At 41.0% G+C, this 21,881-nt stretch overlaps 2 protein-coding genes across 7 annotated transcripts in view; both read left to right on the top strand.

The window, feature by feature from the left end:
- kcng1 (potassium voltage-gated channel, subfamily G, member 1) overlaps positions 1–9,648 on the top strand; it is a 30,455-nt gene extending 20,807 nt beyond the window's left edge. For all 3 annotated transcript variants that reach the window (XM_059334236.1, XM_059334238.1, XM_059334237.1), the window contains 2 exons: positions 4,875–5,715; positions 7,969–9,648. In XM_059334236.1, the coding sequence (XP_059190219.1) occupies positions 4,933–5,715; positions 7,969–8,748 (1,563 nt within the window). In that variant the 5' untranslated portion in view covers positions 4,875–4,932 and the 3' untranslated portion in view covers positions 8,749–9,648. The remainder of the gene's footprint in view (positions 1–4,874; positions 5,716–7,968) is intronic.
- Positions 9,649–11,287: 1,639 nt separating this feature from the next.
- Positions 11,288–21,881, top strand: part of src (v-src avian sarcoma (Schmidt-Ruppin A-2) viral oncogene homolog) — a 32,894-nt gene continuing 22,300 nt past the window's right edge. For all 4 annotated transcript variants that reach the window (XM_059332828.1, XM_059332826.1, XM_059332827.1 and 1 more), the window contains exon 1: positions 11,288–11,657. The gene's annotated coding sequence lies outside the window, so the exon portion shown is untranslated. The remainder of the gene's footprint in view (positions 11,658–21,881) is intronic.

The following is a 21,881-nucleotide window of genomic DNA, read 5'->3' as shown; positions in this document are numbered from 1 at the left end:
ATCTACACCCAATTCCAGGTGTTAAATCCACCTTGTTCTGATGGCATGGTCTGTCATATCCTGTGACAGGAAAGCTGCATTTTTTTGCACTCAGCACCAAACATTTTAAGAACCACCAATCAAGTATCTGATTTCTTCATGTCTTACCCTGCATCGACCCAGCCAGAAAGAAAGCCCTGTGTGGTTGTTTGTCCGGTCCATCTATTCCAGCTCATCAACTAAAGTACTTTTTCACTCACGGTGTAATAGTGTAAAGAATTTTCCATCACCTATCTGCGATCTGCCATTCCCATCCTCCTGCCACCTCATCCTGCAGGGACCTGCACGCAGAGATCCTTTGAAATACTCAGTCTAGAGTGACAGACGGTCAGGTCTTCACCGGGATGAGGTCGTGCCTGCCTGCACATGCACCCGGCCGGCCTCAGCGCTTTATCAGCTGCCTGTGAAAAAATACATTGTTTGCGTAGCCCAGAGCAATTAGGTGGTTGGATGATTGCAGCTCAGCAGGAAAAAGGCACCAGAAGATGAAAAGTGAGAATTGGATAATGCACACAGACAACACGGAGAATTTAATGTTATGCAATCTTTATATAATCAAGTTAGTTGAGCACACACATATCGTGAGTGTACAATCATCCACTCAGGCAGGAAAAATGCCTTGGATGAAAAAGCTTCAGTGAATGCTATAGTGAAAGGTTTAAAGTTAAGGTGACAGTGAGTTGTTTTGTGGGCTGATTAAATATTGTATGTCACAGTTTGCCGGGGCTTAGAGGATGAGGTTTGCTGAGGCATACAGTGGAGCAGTGATGCAGTAATGTTGGGATTTGGTGGGTCGGCTCTGTCTGGGGGATAGGAGAGGGAGGACAAACAGGGGAAGGGCTGGGAAATCAACTGCAGACAGAAAATGACAGAGGTGTGATGCTTCTCATTTGCACTTTGTTAGAGAGGCATTTTACCCAAGAGGGAGATCTTAAATGGCATTTCAAAAGGTTGCTGTCGTTTTAGCATTTAAAATATGATCAAAAAGCTGTTTTTAAAAGACAAGAATAGATGCATTAGTTGTGGGTTGGAATGGATTGGTTAACAGAACACAAAGTCAACAGCTGTTAACGCAAACATTATTTGTATGTACGTACGTTGTATCCACAGCATTCTTCTTTGCAGCCCATTGTGGTGGACCACATTTAGAGTTAGAGAGACATTTATTGCCTCGGAGCTAAAGCTTCTTCCAGGGTTTTCAGTATGCATTAATGCCGCCCACTTACAACAAAAAAAGAGAGACTTTTTTGTTTACAAGTAGTCCTGCTGGGATTACTGTAAGGAAGGGTCTTCTGGGGTGGAACTGCTTCTGGCATGCCTGACTGTTTCAGCATTTAACCAGATACCAGAGGGAGACAAAGAGAGAGAGAGAAGGAAAGTTGGGTCTCGGTGGTTTCAAGTCCATTTCTGGAAAAACCAACCTCTTATAGTCCATTAGAGAACATTGAGCTGTTAAGGGAATAGGAGGAGAACCAGTTGTTGGGAAGAACTAAGGGACATCGTGTGATCTAAAAAGTCACTTAGCCTGAGAAAAAGAGTACAGCATGACATCTATCATCTAAATGGCTTTTTTTTTTTTTTTTACAATACATTATAGCTCTGTCAATCACAATAACTGCAGTTGTTAGACTATGTGCAAGAAAGTAAGACAGCCCTCTTAACTCTGAACAGCTGTCACCGGAAGGCGAACAGCTGTTAAATATGTTTCAATTTAATTGTAAATCTCTGAGGTTCAGATTTTCCATCAGAAATAGTCATCACCCATTTAATTACCATGTGTTTGTGTTTCGCAGACTGAGCTGAGCTGAATTGCAAATTCTCCATTCAGAGACAGATTGTAAAAATCTGTCCAATTTCTGATTCTTTGAAAATAGCACTGCACTTCCACCAGTATGCAGACATGGAGCCATAAATAGTAATCATTAATAAATGAGACATTCATATCTCTGTAGGATATGTGTTCTGCACGTGTTCATTTTAAATGGACTTTTATAAGTCTGAGCCAATCAGAACAGGAGATTTTCTTTCATTTCTTTGCAGACTGAACTTCAACTTCTAAAAGCGGTTTAGAATTCTTAGATTTGCTCTCTTTTGACCTCATAGTGATCGTTATAATGATTATGCTCATTAAAATAATCTCAATGAATATCGGCGGTGGTGAAGCTCTCCAAAGACTCTTGAGGAGGGCACTGTGGGTAATACATGCTCAATGGAGTCAGGCAACAGAGACTCACAACCCAGTGACTCACCAGGCAATCTGGAGAACATGCCCTGTGGCTTAGCTGTGATAACGCTGGCACAGAGAGAGGCCAGACCTCAGCCGATCTGGTGGGGAGAACAGCCTTCACTGTCTTTGCAGTGTTTCATCTCTTCTTCCGAGATAGACTTCATCCCCCCAGAGGAGACATCTGAGGCACAACAGAGCAGAGAAACGAGAAAAAAAACAAAAACAAGAGTTTAAAAAAAAAAGCTCCTGTGACTGAAAAAGCAAAAGCACAGTCGGTTTAAAGGCAAAGTGAGAAATCAAACCAGCCTCAAGGGGTTAAGTGTGATTTAGTCTGGTAGGAGAGTGGCGGAGGCCTGTGCACATCCACCATCCACACTGGTGATGCATTGTAGGCGTATCGATAACCTCCGCCGCATGCAGGGAGAATGTGAGAATTTACAGATTGTAGCAGCAGAAAAGAGGAAACTCTGTTTTGAGAATTGTTTTTCATTCCTATGTTTTGGTTTCTGTTAAACAACGCTAGTGTTGATTTATAGACAATAATTGTACTAGAAATATGGAAATGTGCAGATGTAAGAATCTGTGAGAGATGTATTCCTTTGTAGTATTGCCCAAAATGAAACAGCATCAAGAAGTATTGTTGGATTGTATTGTGGAAGAGCTTGCAGTTGGTTTGCTCCAATTTCATGGGTGGAAGATGGTGCTGACTGTAATCAGTGGCTCACAGAGGCTGACAGTGCAGGTGCCTAATAACCATTTAGTGACACATTCAAATCCCCGTTTTAGCAGCCCAGGCCTCCTTCCTGACCCAGAATTGGTGATGCAAATCCAGGCACTGACATATTAATTCCTGACTGGCTAACCTGCCTCCCCTTAAATTACTGTAATTGATTAAATTAGTTTGGACACAGGCCACAAGGTCTTTATTACATTGGTGACACACAGTAACTGTCTTCTCTTTCCATCTCCTTTCTTTCTTTTTGGTATTGTTTCTCTCGTTCTTTCTCTGTTGATACATCTGTCTAGTTTTGCTTGAAAATCATCTCAATGTCGAGAACAAATATTGGCTTGATTGCGAGTCAGAACACACACCTCCCCCAACACCTAATGGAAATTAACGTGTTTGAAAGCCTGTTGAGAGAGACTGAAAAAACACACACAGAGACAGATATTTTAGCATTTAAATATAGCTTCTTCAGTAGCTGCACAAAGCAGTTACATCAGTGAATTATCTAACAACAGCCAGTATAACATCAGGCCATTATTTGTAATTTCCAGCCTGGGGAACAGATGTTCATGCACGCAGTTGGAAGTGGAATTGTTATCCCTCGTTGCCTGATGTATCTAGATCAGTGATCATGTTTAATGATGCATAACTGACATATTCATACTGCCAAGATAATGGCACAGACATGAGACTTGTTGTTTTTGTAATGCAATTTGTGGTTAAACACTGTAGGTACAGAAGATAAATTTACTTTGCAGCTGGTGGTCTCATGTGACTGACGGTTAACGTCTACGGAGCTTTTGCATAGTGAATAAATGCGTCATCCAATCATGTGATGTGTTGTTTACTTATGATTAGAAAACAATAACACAGTGACTCTTTAGTACGAACCTAGATGCAAAACTACTAATTCTTCTTGGATTTAATCACAAACAAATATAAATGTCATAAAGGTAAAGAAAAAAACCCCACAATATCCTACAATCAAAAATAAGACGGCAAACTTTATCACTCCTTTAAACTTTGACAAACACAGTGCATACCAGATTAACCCCTTCATATCTTACCTTTCACAGTGAAACCCCTAGACATATACACTGTGTAATTGTTAAACCCATGTTGTGCATCAAAGGGTTAATGCAGCATGATGTTCATTTAGTAAATTATGGCCCCTTTAGAAGAAAATAGACATTAAAACAGGGCATGTCTACCTTATGTCTCAAGCTTCTCAGTCAGATCCAACCCTTGTTCCTCAACAGCTCCACCCTATTATCCCAATATGGTCACTTCAGGCCCCACAAAAAACAAAATCTTCATATATAAAACCCTTGAACAAAGTTTTCACAATGCTTTGGTGCTCCTATTAAGAAGTGGCTTATTGGAGTTTCCCTGCTGTGTCTTTGTAGTGGAATATTTCAACTGGGTTTCATGTTTTCATTACATTTCTTCAGTGAGTGGGTTGTTCTGCAGGCAGAAATGGTTTACACAGAGCCATGGCTTCATATAATGACAAGTGGCCATTAGAATTAAAATGCCGGTAATCTAAGTGCTTACTGCTGCAGTAATGCTGCATTGTGGTATCACTCACCTTTAGGTAAGAGGGTAACCACTGTAGATATTTTTAGTGGTAAAGCATAGAGGCCTGATGTTGAAGAAACAGTGTCAGTGTGGCTCCAATTTACTGTAACTCACACAGTCCCTATGAGTTTAAGTAGGCTAACAGTACATTAAATTATTAAATCAAAGCCATAAACATTTTTTATTAAATTTTGAAAATACAATATGAAAAATCGAATTATTTCCATTGACTTATGACAAATAATAAGATCCTTTTTTCAGATCTATAAGACTAATCCGTAATTCTCTCTTTTCCTTATGAAGGTGTCCATATGTTTGACGGTGGCAGATTGAGCACAGGGATGTGACTGGATCAGTAAAGATGACCCTGTTGGCGGGTGATGGCTCCGACTACGACTACAGCGCCCTGAGCTGTGCCTCTGATTCCTCCCTCAACCGACCACCCCTACAAGAGGAGGAAGCTCGAAAGGGGGCCTTCTACAATAGGGCGCAGCGTGCCCCAGAGCTCGGCTCCATCCACGAGGACACACAACTGTCCAGCGCCAGAAAACTCCACGCCATCATCAATGTGGGTGGCCTGCGTTACCAGCTGCCCTGGACCACCTTGGAGGACTTCCCACTGTCTCGTCTTGGCCAGCTGCACCTCTGCAGCAGCTTTGACGAGATCATGCGTATCTGTGACGACTACGACGTTGCACACAATGAGTTCTTCTTCGACCGCAGCCCCTGTGCCTTCCGTACCATCCTGACCTTCCTGCGGGCGGGTAAGCTGCGCTCCCTCAGGGAGATGTGCGCCCTTTCCTTCAGGGAGGAGTTGCTCTACTGGGGGGTACCTGAGGAGAGCCTGGAGTGGTGCTGTCGTCGTCGTCTGCTGCAGCGCGTGGAGGAGTTTGAAGCGATGGAGAGAGCGGAGGAGGAGGAGGAGCTCCTGGAGGATCTGTTGGATTCAGACAGTGGACACAGGGAGCATCCAGCTGAGTCCAGACTCAATCGGTACATGGGCAAGCTCAGAGACATGGTAGAGAGGCCTCACTCGGGCCTGCCGGGGAAGATCTTTGCTTGTTTGTCAGTGCTGTTTGTCACCATCACTGCCGTCAACCTCTCCATCAGCACCATGCCTGCCATGAGGGAAGAGGAGGAGGCGGTGAGTAGGATAACAACATTTAACATATCACAAAGTCGCTGTGTACAAAAGCACGTTAATGCCAGAGCAGACTGTGTTTTAATGTCAGTGAAGAAAAAATGACAGACATGACCCAACACAACTTCATTGTCTGTTGGGAATTTGTCACACCACATAAAGAGGCACCAAAGTATTAACAATGAACATCTGAACCCCACACTGTGTTGAGATTGGCTGTATTCAAAAGCTAAACAGAGGTAAACTGACGTGTTATTTTGAAAAGCAGTCATTAGAAATTTCTAATGATGGCATGTCTCGTCTGTCATGTCATTTAAAACCTCCTCGCAGAGAGAGAAAGGGAGACTGCTGACTGAGGGAGCAGGTTATTTTGTCAGATTACAAAAAAGGATATTTGAAGACATCTCAGTCTGCTTTCATTAATATGTCTCAATCATAACCATAATTATCATGCTGGCCTCTGCAGTCAGTTCAAAGGAAAATGGAATATTTGAGCCACAGACATTGTTTTTTGCAGAATGAAGCTTTTTATATAGATACCTTTGTAGAAATAAAGGCTTGACTGATATGAGACTTTTTAGATCAATTTTAGAGGGAAAAATTCACCAAGTACCGATATGGTGGACCACGTAATGAATTTTTTAGCTGGAATTATAGACCTTTTTAATGTGGATTGTGCACCGATTTTACACTGACATGATGAAGAGATACTCATAAGGCTGCTTTCTTAAACAAATAACTGTCTTAAAGTATATTTAACATTTTCTGGAGAAGTACTCTCACACCTTACTGCGTTCCCACTGAAGCCTTTCAGTCTGTTGGTAATGTAAGACGATTTTATATTTTCGAGTGATCTGCTGGACAAACTATGGTGATATGTCCTCTTAAGAAAGCATATTGGACATTATATATGCCAATACCGATAGATACAGATATATCTAATATGCAAATATTAGCAGATTTACATATCTGTCTCTCTTTAGAAGAAATGTCTACTTTGGATGGAAGTGCCACCACTTTACTTTCTATTTTAAAAAAATGTTTCAGTGGTTTTTCAAATGCTCTACTTTCACTTCTTGTGCATACCCAGGATATCAAGTACAGATACTTTATGTGTGGTACTGTCAGTGGGTGGAGGGCAAAAACCAAAATCTCAACGTTTTTTATTTGACAGTAACGGCTAACCACACTTCATTCTGCTGACTCAACTTTCAGATCCAGTGGGTTTACTTTGATCTTGTCCTGTTTCATTTAGTCATGTGGCTTCTTGGAGCTTCAGTGCATTAAGCAGTGAAATGTGAGATGAGTTGAACATCATCTCAGTCTCAGTCAATCAGTCAAACCAATCAGCAATAAGAGAACTTCAATGCCTGCACTTGATCTGATGAAGTTGCAGTATTATATTCCACCTGACACACTTAACTTTGTATTCACACTAAGTATTCTCTGTATTTTTCAATTAAACCTTTTTAATTAAAAGTGCCTGTAATCGCACTCTAACAACTTCACTGCCTCTAATTTCTTGCAGGCAGATAGCAAAGTGTTTAAACATTAAAAATGTGTAAGTGTTCCTCTCCCTGAGTGAGAAGAGGTTTACTGGAGTTTTCAGGTGCTTGTAAGGGTCTACTCAAAACCATCTTCTCCTCTGTGGGAGTGTGTTTCATAATGATTTTTTTGCCCTGATATGGACTGCGTTTAAATGCTCCATGCCATGTGCTCTGTGCTTTGAAATTGCTTTGAAATGATCTTAACTTTCTCTTATTCTGTCATTTTTAAACCCCAAATCACTTTAAAATAATGAAAAATACAGTCCATTAGTGTAAAACTGCATGACTCCTACAACAGGTCTGTAACAGTTGTATATTGTCTTTGTGCCAAAGAGAAAATTCAAAATACGAGAAAACTGTTGAATGCAGCAAATTCTCCTGCATCACACATACAAGTCACTTAAGAGTAAATCGTGTTGGTCTTGCATAAGGCCCATTGCATCAGCATCATTACTTTGTGTAAGAAAAACAAAATGCTTTCCAAAAAAGCTTCAAACATACATCATGTCACTGTTTTTATGGCACACATCATACATTAAATCAAAACTGAAATTTTTTGTGTGAGCTTGATTTTTCCTTTCCTTAGTTTGTTGGCTGTAGAAATATTGCATGTTGTATCCAATGCTGCTGGATTTCACATAGAAGTGGTTCCCTCTAGTGACTGCAGCTACAACTCACCACGCTCACCCATGTGTCTTTCTTTTATCAGGGCACATGTTCCCGGATGTGCTACAACATCTTCATAGTGGAGACGGTGTGTGTAGCCTGGTTCTCCCTGGAGTTCACACTGCGCTTCATTCAGGACCGCAGCAAGCTGGCCTTCCTCCGGCAGCCCCTGAACCTGATCGACGTGGTGGCCATCCTGCCGTACTACATCACGCTGGTGGTGGACAGCACCTCCAAAGGAGAGAAGCGGCCGGGCTCTGGCAGCAGCTACTTGGACAAAGTGGGTTTGGTTCTGCGCATCCTGAGAGCTCTACGTATCCTCTATGTGATGCGGCTTGCTCGCCATTCGCTGGGCCTGCAGACTCTGGGCCTGACAGCACGCCGCTGCACGCGAGAGTTCGGACTGCTCCTCCTCTTCTTGTGTGTAGCCATCGCGCTGTATTCCCCCTTGCTGTATTTGATTGAGAATGAAATGGCTGCTACACAGGAGTTCACCAGCATCCCTGCTACCTACTGGTGGGCTGTTATCACCATGACCACAGTGGGCTACGGGGACATGGTGCCAAGGAGCATCCCGGGCCAGGTGGTGGCTCTGAGCAGCATCCTGAGCGGGATCCTCCTCATGGCCTTCCCTGTCACCTCCATCTTCCACACCTTCTCACGATCCTACTTGGAGCTGAAGCAGGAGCAGCAGAGGCTGCTGCAGAGGAGGACGCACTTCCTGCTGCGCAGCCGCATGGCCGGCCTGGGCAGCAACCTCTCCTTAGACAGTGACATGCTCTTCCCTATAGGGTCGTCTGACATCAGAGACATGGACGACTGAAACTGTTGGGCGGGGAAGGACATAAAAAATGGGGAAAAAGAGAAGACGAGAGGTACAAAAGAGATTGTATGTGTAAAAAGAGACTGACAGAGAGTACAGGGGGGAGGAGGAAGGAATAGAGAGAGATAAGTTTCCATAAACATGATACAGAGAAGAAAAGGGATTATTTTTTCTTCCCAGAAATGCAGCCATGCTGTGTAGCAGTGTACTTTTGGATAAACATGAAGAACACATAGAGAGAAGTATACGTATTAAGTATTAAATAAGTGTTTCCATCAAAAAATTATCTCCTAAACTGTGGTCACAGAATATCTAATAGTCCAATTATTACAGAAAAAACAACAACACAATAAACCTTAAAGCATTCGAGCATAACATTATCTAGTATAACACTCGTGATATTTTGAAATAAATTGTAATTCATACACATAAATAACTGAAGAGCATGGCGTTCTTACGATCCAACAACATAGTGTTTTTCACCTCTGACCCCTCCAGCATTTTAATTAATTTATTGATGTTGTGAGCTCATGGGAGTAAACCAGTGTCACTTAATGGAAGATGCTGTCTGCTTTTGTTAAGTCCAAAAGGTTAAATGCTAAAATGTGACCGTGACTTCACTGATTATTTCCTGAGTGACTGTGCACATTCCTTGAGAATGACGTTCCTTGATATTTCTCCCCCTCTGGCACTGCAAGGCATCCACATATTAATTATGATGTATTAAATATCCTTCTTCTTACTCCTTGAGGTTCCATATGCAATTTTTGAATACTTTTGGACATTAAAGATAGCATTATTGTACTTGTAATATCACAGTTGCTGTCCATAGCTGTTTATAATTATTATTTTTCTTCTTAAAGTGGATTTAAACTGAAATCTGTCTGTTTCATTGTCACTTTTCTTTTAACCTTTTTAGTCCCACAGGGAAATTGTTTTTGCGGGGTGGGGACAAAATCAAACACAATTAAAAAGAAGTTAAAGAAAAAGTCACACCTGGCAGACACCCAGTGACAGTAGTGTTAGTTTATATGGTGTCTAACCACACAGGCAGAAAGTAACAATACGGTTAGTAACAATAATTTTCTAATATATACTTCAACTCTGCTAGGTTTCAGAGGAGAATATAGTTGTTTTTATTCTGTTACTTTTTAGATTACAATTATACACAGATTAAGAATTAAACTACCCAACAGTTTATAAAGATTTAATTTATTAAGTTGTTTATTTTAGTGTCCGTTGTCAAAAAGTGTGTATAGGTTTACAAGAAACAAATATTAATCATATAATAAAATACGGGTACATTAATTCAAAAAGACAACATTTCAATCAGTGTCTAATCATAAATTATGCAGCATACTGTCTTATCTGCCTTCTGTTTTCTGTAAATCTCTATAAAAAAAAACCCCACAGACACACAAAAGAAAAACTCAGTACGAAGTCTAAAAATCTGGATTTTTACTGAATTTCCTCAAATACATTCCGAAAATAACTGACAAATTGGTGGTGAAATGTAACTAAGTACATTTACTGTGCTTAAGTAAAATTTAGAGGAATGTATACTTTACTTGAGTATTTCCATTTTATGTAGCTTTATACTTCCATTCCACTACATTTTCAGACAAATATTGTACTTTTTACTCCAATACACTTAGCTTACAGCGAGATTTAACATGAAAAACATGATCAATTTAAAGTGATTTGACTTTTTTTTTAAATTAAACCTCCTAAAAGTATATTAAGTTGTTTCAATGAGCCTTATCTTTACAAAATTAAAACGCTTCTTACATAAATGTATCAATACAAATAATATAATAATATACTTAGAATATAAAACAATCTGAGTGGGTCGATCCTCCATAAGGAGTACTTTTACTTTTGATACTTTAACTACACTTTAATGCTCATAATTTTGTGCTTTTTGAATGCAGGACTTTTACTTGTAGTGGAGTAATTTTTACAGTATGGTATTAGTACTTTTACTGAAGTTTTAGCTCCCATAGTGCTACAAACTCATGTCTGTGTATGTGTGTTACAGACATGCTACCTCATTTGAACAGTAGGTGGCAGCATTGCAGTACAATGAAGCTAATCAGATATGATTTTTGATTTATGCCACAAAATGTCAGAAAATGTTGATTTTGCACTGTTTCGTCCTCATTTTTATGTTAAGCTATCTTAATTAGCCCTCATCAGGGCTGCAGTCAGCACATGCGACACATTTGAAGTCGTTATTTTGATACAAGAATCAAAAAATGAGCTGAGACTTTAAGGTTGAAATCATTATGTAGCTGATGATATGAAGCTGTTTGAAAGTTTATGTATCAATAAAATCGCAGACCACAGTATAAACAACTCCACACTTTGAACCTGCACCCTCAGGTGAGCGGGGACTTACGCCATTCACCTAAATCAGGACTCGATTGTGCATGAAGCAATCCGACCAATCAGAGGGCTGACAGTCCGCCGGAGGCTCCGCCCCTCCCTGCCTCTAATATCACCTCCCAGTGTTTTGGTCATGATTTGGTGTTCTTGCACAGAGGCTGGCTGTCAGGAAGAGCTTCCCACACATATGTGATCGGTACAATCGGGCATTCGGGCATTTCTACTTTAAATTAGTAGATTTTATATGTGAATGAACGATGTTTTCGGAGTCATTCCGCGTCATGACCTCACCGGGCCGCCCCTCCAGTTGAATGGGATTCCTCATCGCCTCCCTGTCGCTCGTGTTGGCACCGACTGTCTCTGCTGCTGTTGTTGCTGCTGCTGCTCCAAGCCCCGATTTTAAGGATCTGTGAGCTTTTTTCTTTGGTTCCTCTAATCAGTTCATTAATGGTTTGATGCGAAATCCGCCTCTCTGATCGGCACAAGAGCGACGACGCCAAATCTCTGCTGTCCTGCGAGTCAGGGTGAGTGGACCTAAACTTGTTTTTTCAGTGCGGGTGACTTGAGTAATGACAGACAGCGCAGACAGGGGTGAATTAAAAATGAATGAGGGGGGTTGATCTCAACAGTGCTGCAGATTACTGTGTTGTTTTGAGATGGACACAAAACTCACTTCACCCTCCTTTTTAGACTCAAATTGCACCCCTCTGAACTGAATTGTCACGAACACCTTTCTCTGTGTGTGTTTTCATAAATAACTTTGCTCATAATAATCAGTTTGTTATAGGAGCAGGTATAGCAGTCTGAGAGTTACAGTGACTCATCAGAGCAAGATACAAGCTGCAGCCTTTGATTCAGGCCACATACTGTACCATACAGCCCCTGTTCTGCAGCACTTTTGGGAACATATAGAGAGCTTCCTAATCACGCAGCACTTTTCACTTTGCATATCCTCACTTTTAAGAGAAATGGCTCCCTGGGTGGAAGCCTTCACAAGACAATCTGAAAGCTGGCAGCTGTAGCCGCTCTGCAGTGAGAGTTTTTATGGGCTACCTGCTGTACTTGTGCTGTTTTATGTGTGAGGGAAGAGAAGATCAGAGCAAATTAATCTGTATATATTTTAAGCAGGGCTGTTCACTGAGAATGCCACAGATTTTCTTTCCTCAGGATCCCACACACTTTAAAGACATGGCTGTCATATACTTTGGATTAGTCTCTCCCACTCAACATGACTCAAAGGCCCTGATATTGACTCTACTAATACAAAAAGCTTTGCATTCTGTAGACCTCAATGTACGTGTATTTTATGTCCTTTAACATATAGATACAGTCCATATCCCTCCATATTGTCTGTGTCATCTGACATTGGCCTGTATGTAGTGTACACATCAGTCCTGACTGCTGATCCAGGATCACCGCACAGATCTGCTAACTTAGTGTGTTGTCATCTATCTAGAAAATTAAACCCGGCTTAGCGTCTAGACCAGATTTAATTTCAGACGCTGGTCACTTTATGACACAGTTGCTTTCATGACAGTTAAGATGTAACACTTTGTGCAACTCTTGTGCTCTCTACACACACACACACACACACACACTACTTGAACTTGCTGTGCCACTATTGCAGTGTGTTGTCGCAGCTTTTTGATCTGCCTAAAACCTAAATATTGTGTATTAACCCACAGTGGTTTCCAGCTTGTTTATACTGTCTCTGTAATCCTTTCTAAAATCTGAAACATTTCACCAGAGACATATTTAGGAGAGGCATCTTTTTTTTTTTTTTATGAAAGTAAAATAGCTATTACATTTGATTATCAGAAGTGCATTAGACTAATCCTCCACCGATTTTGCTTGTATTTGTGCTTTTTTTTCATTTTCCTGAAGGAATTAGGATGTTTGGCAGCAGGCAGGCAAAAACATATTATATCCCATGGATGCAATATCCTTAAATTGTGTTTGGAGCCAATGACATGCAGACTGATGCTGGGGGATGAAGCCCTGTTGCGTGTGGTGTAAACACCCCATGGCATGCACAGTGCCCCCTTTAGCTTGTTTTTGTCACACATTCTGCAAAATTCACACATCTTTCACAAAGGGCGACACAGTTGATAGATACTTCCACCTACTGTAATGCCAAGACAAGATGTTGCCAGTTTTCACCAGACTATTAGCATGCATTCTGCACCGGGCAGCGAGGGAGAAGTGTTTCTCAAAGTGGTACGAGATCGTCCATTGTACTTTGTAACTGCCAGATTTCAGGCTCCACAGAGGGGACCTAATGCTCCTTGGAATCCCATGAATGCTCTCCAAGTGAAAGCCGTAGACGTTTATGTCAGCTGCAATGCGATTGGTGGAAAGTGGCTCTTGAGGCCGAAATTCCTGCTAATTGGCAACATGGCTGTGGACTGGCCCCTTTGTTCCCCTCCGTATACTGGAGTGGTCTGTCTGTCAGGGTGATACACTGAGGCCTGGCATCAATGAGCTGCTTGTTTCCGTCGCCCCGGAGGAGCGGCGGCTTTAAGACAAGTCGCTTCCACTTTCAGAATTGCCTTTGTGCACCTATTCAGAAAGATGGAAGGGGGAACCATTTAGAGGTGGTCTATAGGGAGACTGTTTCTCAAGCATCCCAGCCAAGCATTTTGATAGTGATGTGTGTGTGTTTGCTGCTGCACTGGAGTGAACTGAGCAGTTGTATTAAACAGACTCCACTCTCGCTGGCGGTTTGCTGAGTTCATCATTTGATCTAGTGAGTGGCCCACTTTCCTTTAGGTCAGATGAGGATTAATTGGCATTGAACACTGAGGACATATTGTAACTGTTTGTGATACTATAAAGAGGAAGTAGCTTATTGACCAGAGGAGCATAAATTGCAGGACTGTACATGAGTCGAGGCTCTGATAGCAGTCGTAGTAGTGTGCCTCTTCTTTGTTGAAATAACACATTATTCCCCTTTGGCTGCGGAGTGCTTAACAAACAAAACACTTGTCTAATGCCAGCATCAACCCCTCTTCGGTTTGCCAATGAGATATGCGATAAACTCCGGCGGGAGAGAAAGAGAAGGAGATTGTACACACCAAAAGGGGGGCATGTGAGATTTGTGATGGCTTCGTGCTGACAAAAGCCTTTGAATTTTTCATGTGGCAGATACTAAACTTCTGTCGCTCTGGCCCAGATTTGGTGCTAATTAGTGCCCGGCCACTTTCAAGGGCGTACAGTTGAGCATGGGAATGCCGGTGCCACCTGTTCTCTCACTCTTTCTCTCTGTCTCACATCTCTCCCAGGCTCCATGTGTCTCTCTGTTATGTCAGTGGCCTACTTTTGTCTCAGTCATTGTTGTTTTCTTTACAGTTTGTCGGTCATTAACCTAAAGGTTTCACTTTTCAGCCCACGCTGTGTTGACAGTGGTGGAATGTTACCGAGTACATTTACTCAATTACTGTACTTAAGTATATATATTTTTAGCAATAACTCAAAATATAACCAACATATTCAATGCTTGGTAACTTTGAGCATTATATATATTTGTTATAATCGAATGTAAGTCAAAGAGGATAAGCAAATGATAACATTCTGTTTTATTTGTTTTAAGTCCTTTGGAATCTGGGTTGTAAGTACAGTTTATTTAGGTACTTATATGCTATTATAGTCTAACTTAATCTGAGAAAGAAATATTGTACTTTTACTTCACTACAGTTATTTGAAAGCTTAAGTTACTGTAGAAATAAAGATTTTACCATGCAAAACATATTTTTCATCATTTTTTCGTGGGAAAACATTTCATTATGAGCCTCTCAAATGTGAGGAATTGCTGCTTTCCTTTTAATAAATTTAATTTATTTTGATTTCAATGTTTATTTTAAGGTAAATGTGATTACTTATATAACTAATTACTTTACAGATTTGATGACAAATACAAAATATACATCAACTAACAAATAATCATATGTTTTAATGAATACACTAGCAGCTTTTTGTAAAGAGTTTAAAACTACCTCCACTTTTACAACTTTTCCGAGTGCTTTACATAATACATATGATTCTGAGATTGGACCATTGTGCATAATAAGCTCTTTTACATTTAATACTGAAGTATATTTTGATGCTAATACCACTGTTTTTGCAATGTGGTACTGCTACTTTTACATCAGTAGCAGATCTTACTTGTTCCATCACTGTGTGTAGTATTACTGGCTGAATTGAGAAGTAGATGTGTACACTGTTCAGACACAAAGCCGGTGCATTGCAGCCAGTAAAGGCAGTTGAATGATAAGGATGCAGAACTCCGAGCTCTCTGTGAGAGCGGCCTTCGCTCGCTGGCCATTTGAATGAAGTATCTGATAGTGGTTTGATGCAGACAAACAGAAGAGGGCTTGTGTCCTCCCAGGATCCCTCTGCCACTTCCTGTCCCTCTGCTCTGGGAACGGTCCAGGGTGACACAGGCCACGCATCTCCGCTCAATCCACCCACTGTTGCCTCTGTGGAAAAGCGATCACTCTCACACCCTCATTCCCGTCGCTCCGTGCACGTTTCTTGTGACAGGAAAAGCGTCTTTGGCATTTAGAAAGATTCCTCTGTGTGTGGCTTTGTGTCGGCGCAGCTGTGCGAGCCTGGTCAGGATGATGAGATGCTGGGAAGAGCACATGCCGCCACCCCCCTCCTCTTATAACATGAGGCGCTCCATCCTCTGAGAATCACTGCAGTATATGTTCACATGGGAGTTCTTTATGCAGATCATGTACTTGCAGAAATGATGGACCTCTGCCACGGTTTTATAATCCAAACTGAACTGCATAAGAGGAACACATTTTTGAGGAATTTCCAAATCAAAATATACATTAAGGGCTGTGGGTACCAAGGTTACTACTTCACTAAAGTGCGTGTGTCATAAAACATTTCAGTTCCCGGTAATAAAAACAATATTCTTTTATTACAAAACTAAGTCAAATAAATCCACAGGAAATGTCTTTAAGTCTCTGTCATTTTGTCAACATAACAAACATGAGGAGGCATTGGTGCATTATGTTTATTGAGACTGGGATGCTTACATGACTCAGTCAGTTTCCTTCACCAAGTAATGTGTTTTTATTGTTATGTCTATTCTTAAACTTGTTGCCACTAACAACAACCTCTCATTAAAATCAAAATAAAAACACAAACTAATACTGAAACTAATAAAACCAAAACTAAAACTAAACATTTTAAGCAATGACAACTAAACTGAAATGAGCAAATCCACTCTAGACACTGAGACTTAACTGAATAAAAAAAATCACAATAAAGACAACATGAAATTATAAACTTATGAAAAATACAGAACTATAATAACTCTGGTGGGTACATAACATGATTTCAGATCCTCTTACTGAACCTCATGACTCATTAAAAAGCAGAATCTGTGCTTAAATTAAATGATTACTGCACTTGTCATGGTCACTTGATTTGAATGACATAATTATTTGGTTTCATTTCATTTCATTGAAAAAACATACTAAACTATAATAACTCTGGTGGATACGTAGATAATTGATAGAATAACCCATAACGAAAACAATCATCACCTCTGGTGGGTACATAACATGATTTTAGATCCTGTCACCGAGTCACATTACTCATAAAAAGCAGAATCAGTGCCTGAATTCAGTTATTGCTGCACTTGTTATGGTCATATCAATACATAAATAACTTGAGCTGAAACATTTATTTGGTTTCATTGACTCGTTGAACGATAAAAATAAAAATAATAACGCATACTAAACTATAATAACCCATAATGAAACCAATCATTACATGCTTGGTGTATTTGAGTTGAGATTCATGTTCTTGCATCAATATTAAAGGTGCAATAAGTAATATTTTTACTCCCTGATATCACAGAATAACTATTATAACAATTGGCCAGTTCTCCACTTGGATTGTGGATCTCAGTAGGATTTAGCAGGTTGAATATTGATTAAATGAATGAAAGTAAAAATAATAAATCTGTGGGAGGTTGCTAAAAAATACCAATGAGTAAACAGTGATAACTTTGCACTGTGATGATTACTCACTTTTTAGCTTCACAGCTCATAACCCGTTTTGGAGCAAAAATTCTGCTCTCGTTGGTGTTTAAAAATATGTGGTTTGACACCTACTTTAGTTTTGAGCTGTTAATCAGCACCAACATTTGCGTCCTTGACACGTAAACCCAAACGAAAAACTGTTTAATTACGCCATCATCACCACCTTGCTGCACCTTATCATGTTGGACCTGAGCTCTATTAAAGGTGGCAGGTACAGGATGTGTTTCCTCTGGGCTCTGACCTCTGCTCCCACCTCTGATGTGAGTCTGGATCAGACACGGAGCAGAGTCGCCTTCCTACTTCTCAGCAGGGTTTAGTTTAGTGAACCCACCCTTCTGCATCCTACAAACGCTGCGACTCTCTGCTCTCCACTGATTGCCTCGCAGTCAGCGCCTCGTTCACCGCTCCACCGCCCTGCTGAGCTGCATTTGAATATTGAAATCAGAGGCTTCTGAACAAAGGGGTGGTTTAAAAAGAGATGGAGGAAATCACTCCAGTGTTGGGGGGTCTCACCCTCCAATCTGTTATGGAAATGTCATGGCTGGGAGCAGTTATGTTCTGATGATGAAGCGTGACATGGGCACATTTTAAAATTTTAATGGTGAACCCTGGTGGGTGTTTTTCTGCTGCTCTTATTTGTATATCTCCAAGGAAGCAGGGCTGGGATCTTTGTGTCTTGTTTTCAGTTTGAATCCAGCCAAAGCAGCTATAGAAATGTTGATACAGCATGCTTTATTTATACGCCTGCATCTGCACAGAGGTTGTGCTGTTCCCCGGCTCTTAAAATGTTTTGTTCAAGCTCTATTTTTCCACGCTTGAATATATTTTGTTTTGTCTGTGAAGTGTGTCATTGTTCAAGAATATATATTTTTAAATAACAATAACAGACTCAGCTGATGATCAGCAACAGCGTATGACACCTTCAGTATTTAATTAAATGTTGACAATAAGCACAATCTGCTCCAGAGCTTTTTCATGGCAGGATGAACAACCACATTGTGTGTTGCGACCTTGATTCGCATTCTTGTTCTTACAACGTGGCTGCTGGTTGCTGCTTTTTCCCTGACAGACGGTGAAGGGAATGTGTGTGTGTTGGTGTGTTGGTGTGTGTGTGTGTGTGGCTCAGGGGCAGCCCGGGCATCTGACGGTGTCTCTACCTGCTCTCCCGTACATTCCTGCTTTGGGCTGCGAGAGCAGGAGAGGAGTTGCGACTCGCCTTTTTCCCTCCACTCCGCATTCCACAACCATGACTGGGCTCAGTCGCACTGCTGCAACAAACCTGGGAATGTCACAATGCACGCACACACACACACACACACACACACACACACGCACACGCACACATGCACACACACAAACACTTGCACACCTGGCTCACTCTCATATTTGAACATGTTTACATTGTAATGCCGCTTTATATATACTGTATATCTTTTTTTATATTTGATTAGCAGAAATGCTCTTTTATATATATTCCCCCTGGGTTGGGCCTTAGATTTCAGGGCTGCAGGGATTTCTCTCACTGCCTGGCTGTGCAGATGAGAAGTTAAACGGTGAAAGCCCTGGGTTACTGAAGCATGAGGCATTTGGGAGTCTCTGCGGACGTGAGCAGATCAAATGCTGCCTCTTTGAAATGTGATGAGAGGGGGTGAGTTTAAGGGTTTGCTACCACAGAGCTTGAGCTCACTATAGGCGACATATCTAAAGCATTAAAACACAGGCCCTTATGAAATTGCAGAGGGTGCATTTTGTTGCATGTTGCATTACGACCTGAATATCTTGCCTTGCTTCTGAATGTTTCCCAACCTCTTTGAGTTGAATACCAGTTCACTATTTTTTATTTTTTTTAAAAGGACTTCTCGTGTGACTTATGGCTGACACATGAGAGGAATTGAAGTCCTTTATTTCCACCTATTTCCTTTTGGAAATCTCCTGAAAGGATTGGAGAAATTATGGGGAAAAGAGTGCACGAGAGAGGGGGGGTGGACTGAATGTAAGGGAGTAAGACTGGGAGGGGGGGAAGCCAAAGCTCTTGAGGATTATCTTTTTCTTCTCCTTCATCTCACTCCCTCTCTCTCTCTTCGCTGCTTCTTGTTTGAACACATGACCGCAGCTCATCAGTCTCAGTTCACTTAATGACCATATTTAGATGAGAGCAGAGCAGGGGTGCAGGGAGAGGAAAAGGATATAAAGCTGATGTCTGAGTGAAGCAGCACAATCTGGATGTTTGTCAGACATGGGGGAGCAGATTTCACCAATACAGTAGTAAAGTATTCTGTCTATTCTTGGTATTTAATGTGCCACAGAGGAACAATACGCAGCTTCTCGCTCTATCAACACAATACAGTGAACACCCGCGGGTCCCTGCACGGCAGTCACGGTACTGTGCATGCCACAGATGCCTTAGATCTCATAGTGTTTCGGGAGGAGGGATGCCTGCTGCTGCTGCTGGATGCGTGTCTGTATTCATCACAAGTGATAAGGGAACAGCTGAGCGACCTTGAGCTATAAAACAGGGCATGTGTTTTTGACATGAGGTTTGTTAAGGTCCCATTTGACATTATGCTTTCAGACGGTTTTTAAACATGTAAAATTTTTAATTGTGCAGCGGCAACTATTGGTTAATGGGCTGGAATTTATTTGCTGTTTTGCAACAAACCTGATGAGCTAAGCGGAGGAAATTACAGTAATGTCCTCCGTCTGTCTCGTCTGAGCCATGCCTGTCACACCCAGTCTAGGGAAGGTTACTCCAAGGTCTCAGTTAAGTCTTGGGACTACTTTTTCTGCAAGATTATCAGTGTGTTTTTTCCAGGGCACATTCGAAGGTAATATGGTGACGAGGGTTTAAAGAATCTCCGAGGTGAAGATTTTAAAGCAAGACTGAGAAATGTGTAAAATAATTGCAGGATGAGGACACAAACAACCACATTGTGTGTAAGCTTGCACACTACCAGGTGCAACAAAAGTCTGACTCTGACCTGTAAGGCTTGGTAAATATGATACAGGAGTCATGTGACTGGACTTGTCCGGTCATCACAGAGAGGTGCGGGGAAAATGTTGAATCACATGTCTCAATGTGTCCCACTGTGACGTGGCCTCTTCTCCATGTTTAATCACAGTGCTGCATGTGGAAATGGGAAGTGTCGGGCTCAAGTGTTGCCCTGTGGGATCTGACATAATGTGGGATGAAGTGGGTTGGAGCCGGTTCCAGACGAGCTGAAGGAGAAGAGAGAAGATAGAAAGAAGAAGGAAATGACTGCAGATGAATCATAATTGGGGTGAAAGGTCTTATTCTGTTCTGCTAAAGAAGCATTTGATTATGCTCCCCATTGTTGACGGTTAAAGAAGTATATCAATACCACTGTCATATCTGTCCATTCAATATAAGTCAAGTTTATTTATATAGCACATTTCATACGACAGGCACAGACTCAATGTGCTTGGCTACATTAGCTTAGTTTAGCATAAAGACTGGAAAAGGTGGCAAACAGCTAGCAAAATTGGCCTATCACCAACTCTAAAACTCACTGTTTTGAACATTTATTTACCTAGTTAAGATAGTACTTCATAAAACTATCCGTATAACCACATATTTTTGTTTTCACACTAAACAATTTATATATAATATGTTAAGAAGTGGTGGAAGGTTTCCCCTTGTTTCCAGTCTTTATGCTATGCTAAGCTAACTGGCTCTGGCTTCATATTCAGCATACAGACATCAACGTGGTTTTGATCTTCACATCTAACCTCGGGTTAGGGTTCGGGAGTAACGGAATACAAGATACACTGGGATTACATATTTTAAATACATATACTCATGACACGCTGGAGGGATTATATGTCTTGTTCCTGTCTGGAAATGCCTTGGGTTCCCCTAGGAAGAGCTTGAAAATTTTGCTGAGGAGAGGCACGTCTTAAATAACTTGCTTAGCCTGCTGCACCCACAACCCGGCCTTGTATAAGAGAATAAAAATGGCTGGATTGGATTCCACTACAGTTTAAATTGGTGGTATCCTGAAGACAGTTTTTGTCTTTAAAATTGGATTACTTGAAGGGATTACTTTATTACCACCAAGAAGGTTATGTTTCTGGGTCAGTTTGTCTTTTCTTCAACAGGATTACTGAAAAACTGCTTTCCTGATATCCATAAAACGTGTTAGGGTGTAGCCAAAAAAATAACCCATCAAATTTTAGAGTGGATCCAAACCTAGCGGCATGGGTGCCATTCTAGTTTGTTATTTCATTTGCTCTCAAATTCATAAAAGTTCACCTGCCACACGACAGAAGCAGAAGAGTTGCACAGCCGGGACTCTGTCAGGAGGCCTGTCATGATAATCACAATATTGACTTATCGTATGATATATGGACATGGCCAGGATGATTTTGGCTGACCTTGAAGTTGCCAATTGTGTTAACATGCATTTGTTTAGTTAATAAATGTCACCAACATTTTAGCCAACATGATGTTTGACAAACAGCAGGTTTTACAGACTATTATGAGACCTTATGAGATTTTACTGTCATTTCTGCTCTGTTGTTTTATTTGTAGGGGGTATTTTTTTTTTTTTTTACATTCATGTGTGAATATTCTGAAGAATTAAAAGTTTGTTGCTCTTTGAAAGGGCGAACTTGCATTATAATCCTATTATATTATTATTATATCAGAAGTGTAAATTGGTCTTAAAACTA

The sequence above is a fragment of the Centropristis striata genome, chromosome 5, assembly GCF_030273125.1.
Source record: "Centropristis striata isolate RG_2023a ecotype Rhode Island chromosome 5, C.striata_1.0, whole genome shotgun sequence".
Taxonomy (NCBI): Eukaryota; Metazoa; Chordata; class Actinopteri; order Perciformes; family Serranidae; genus Centropristis; species Centropristis striata.
Note: the sequence above shows the minus strand (reverse complement) of the source record. Positions and strands in the feature narration are given on the sequence as shown.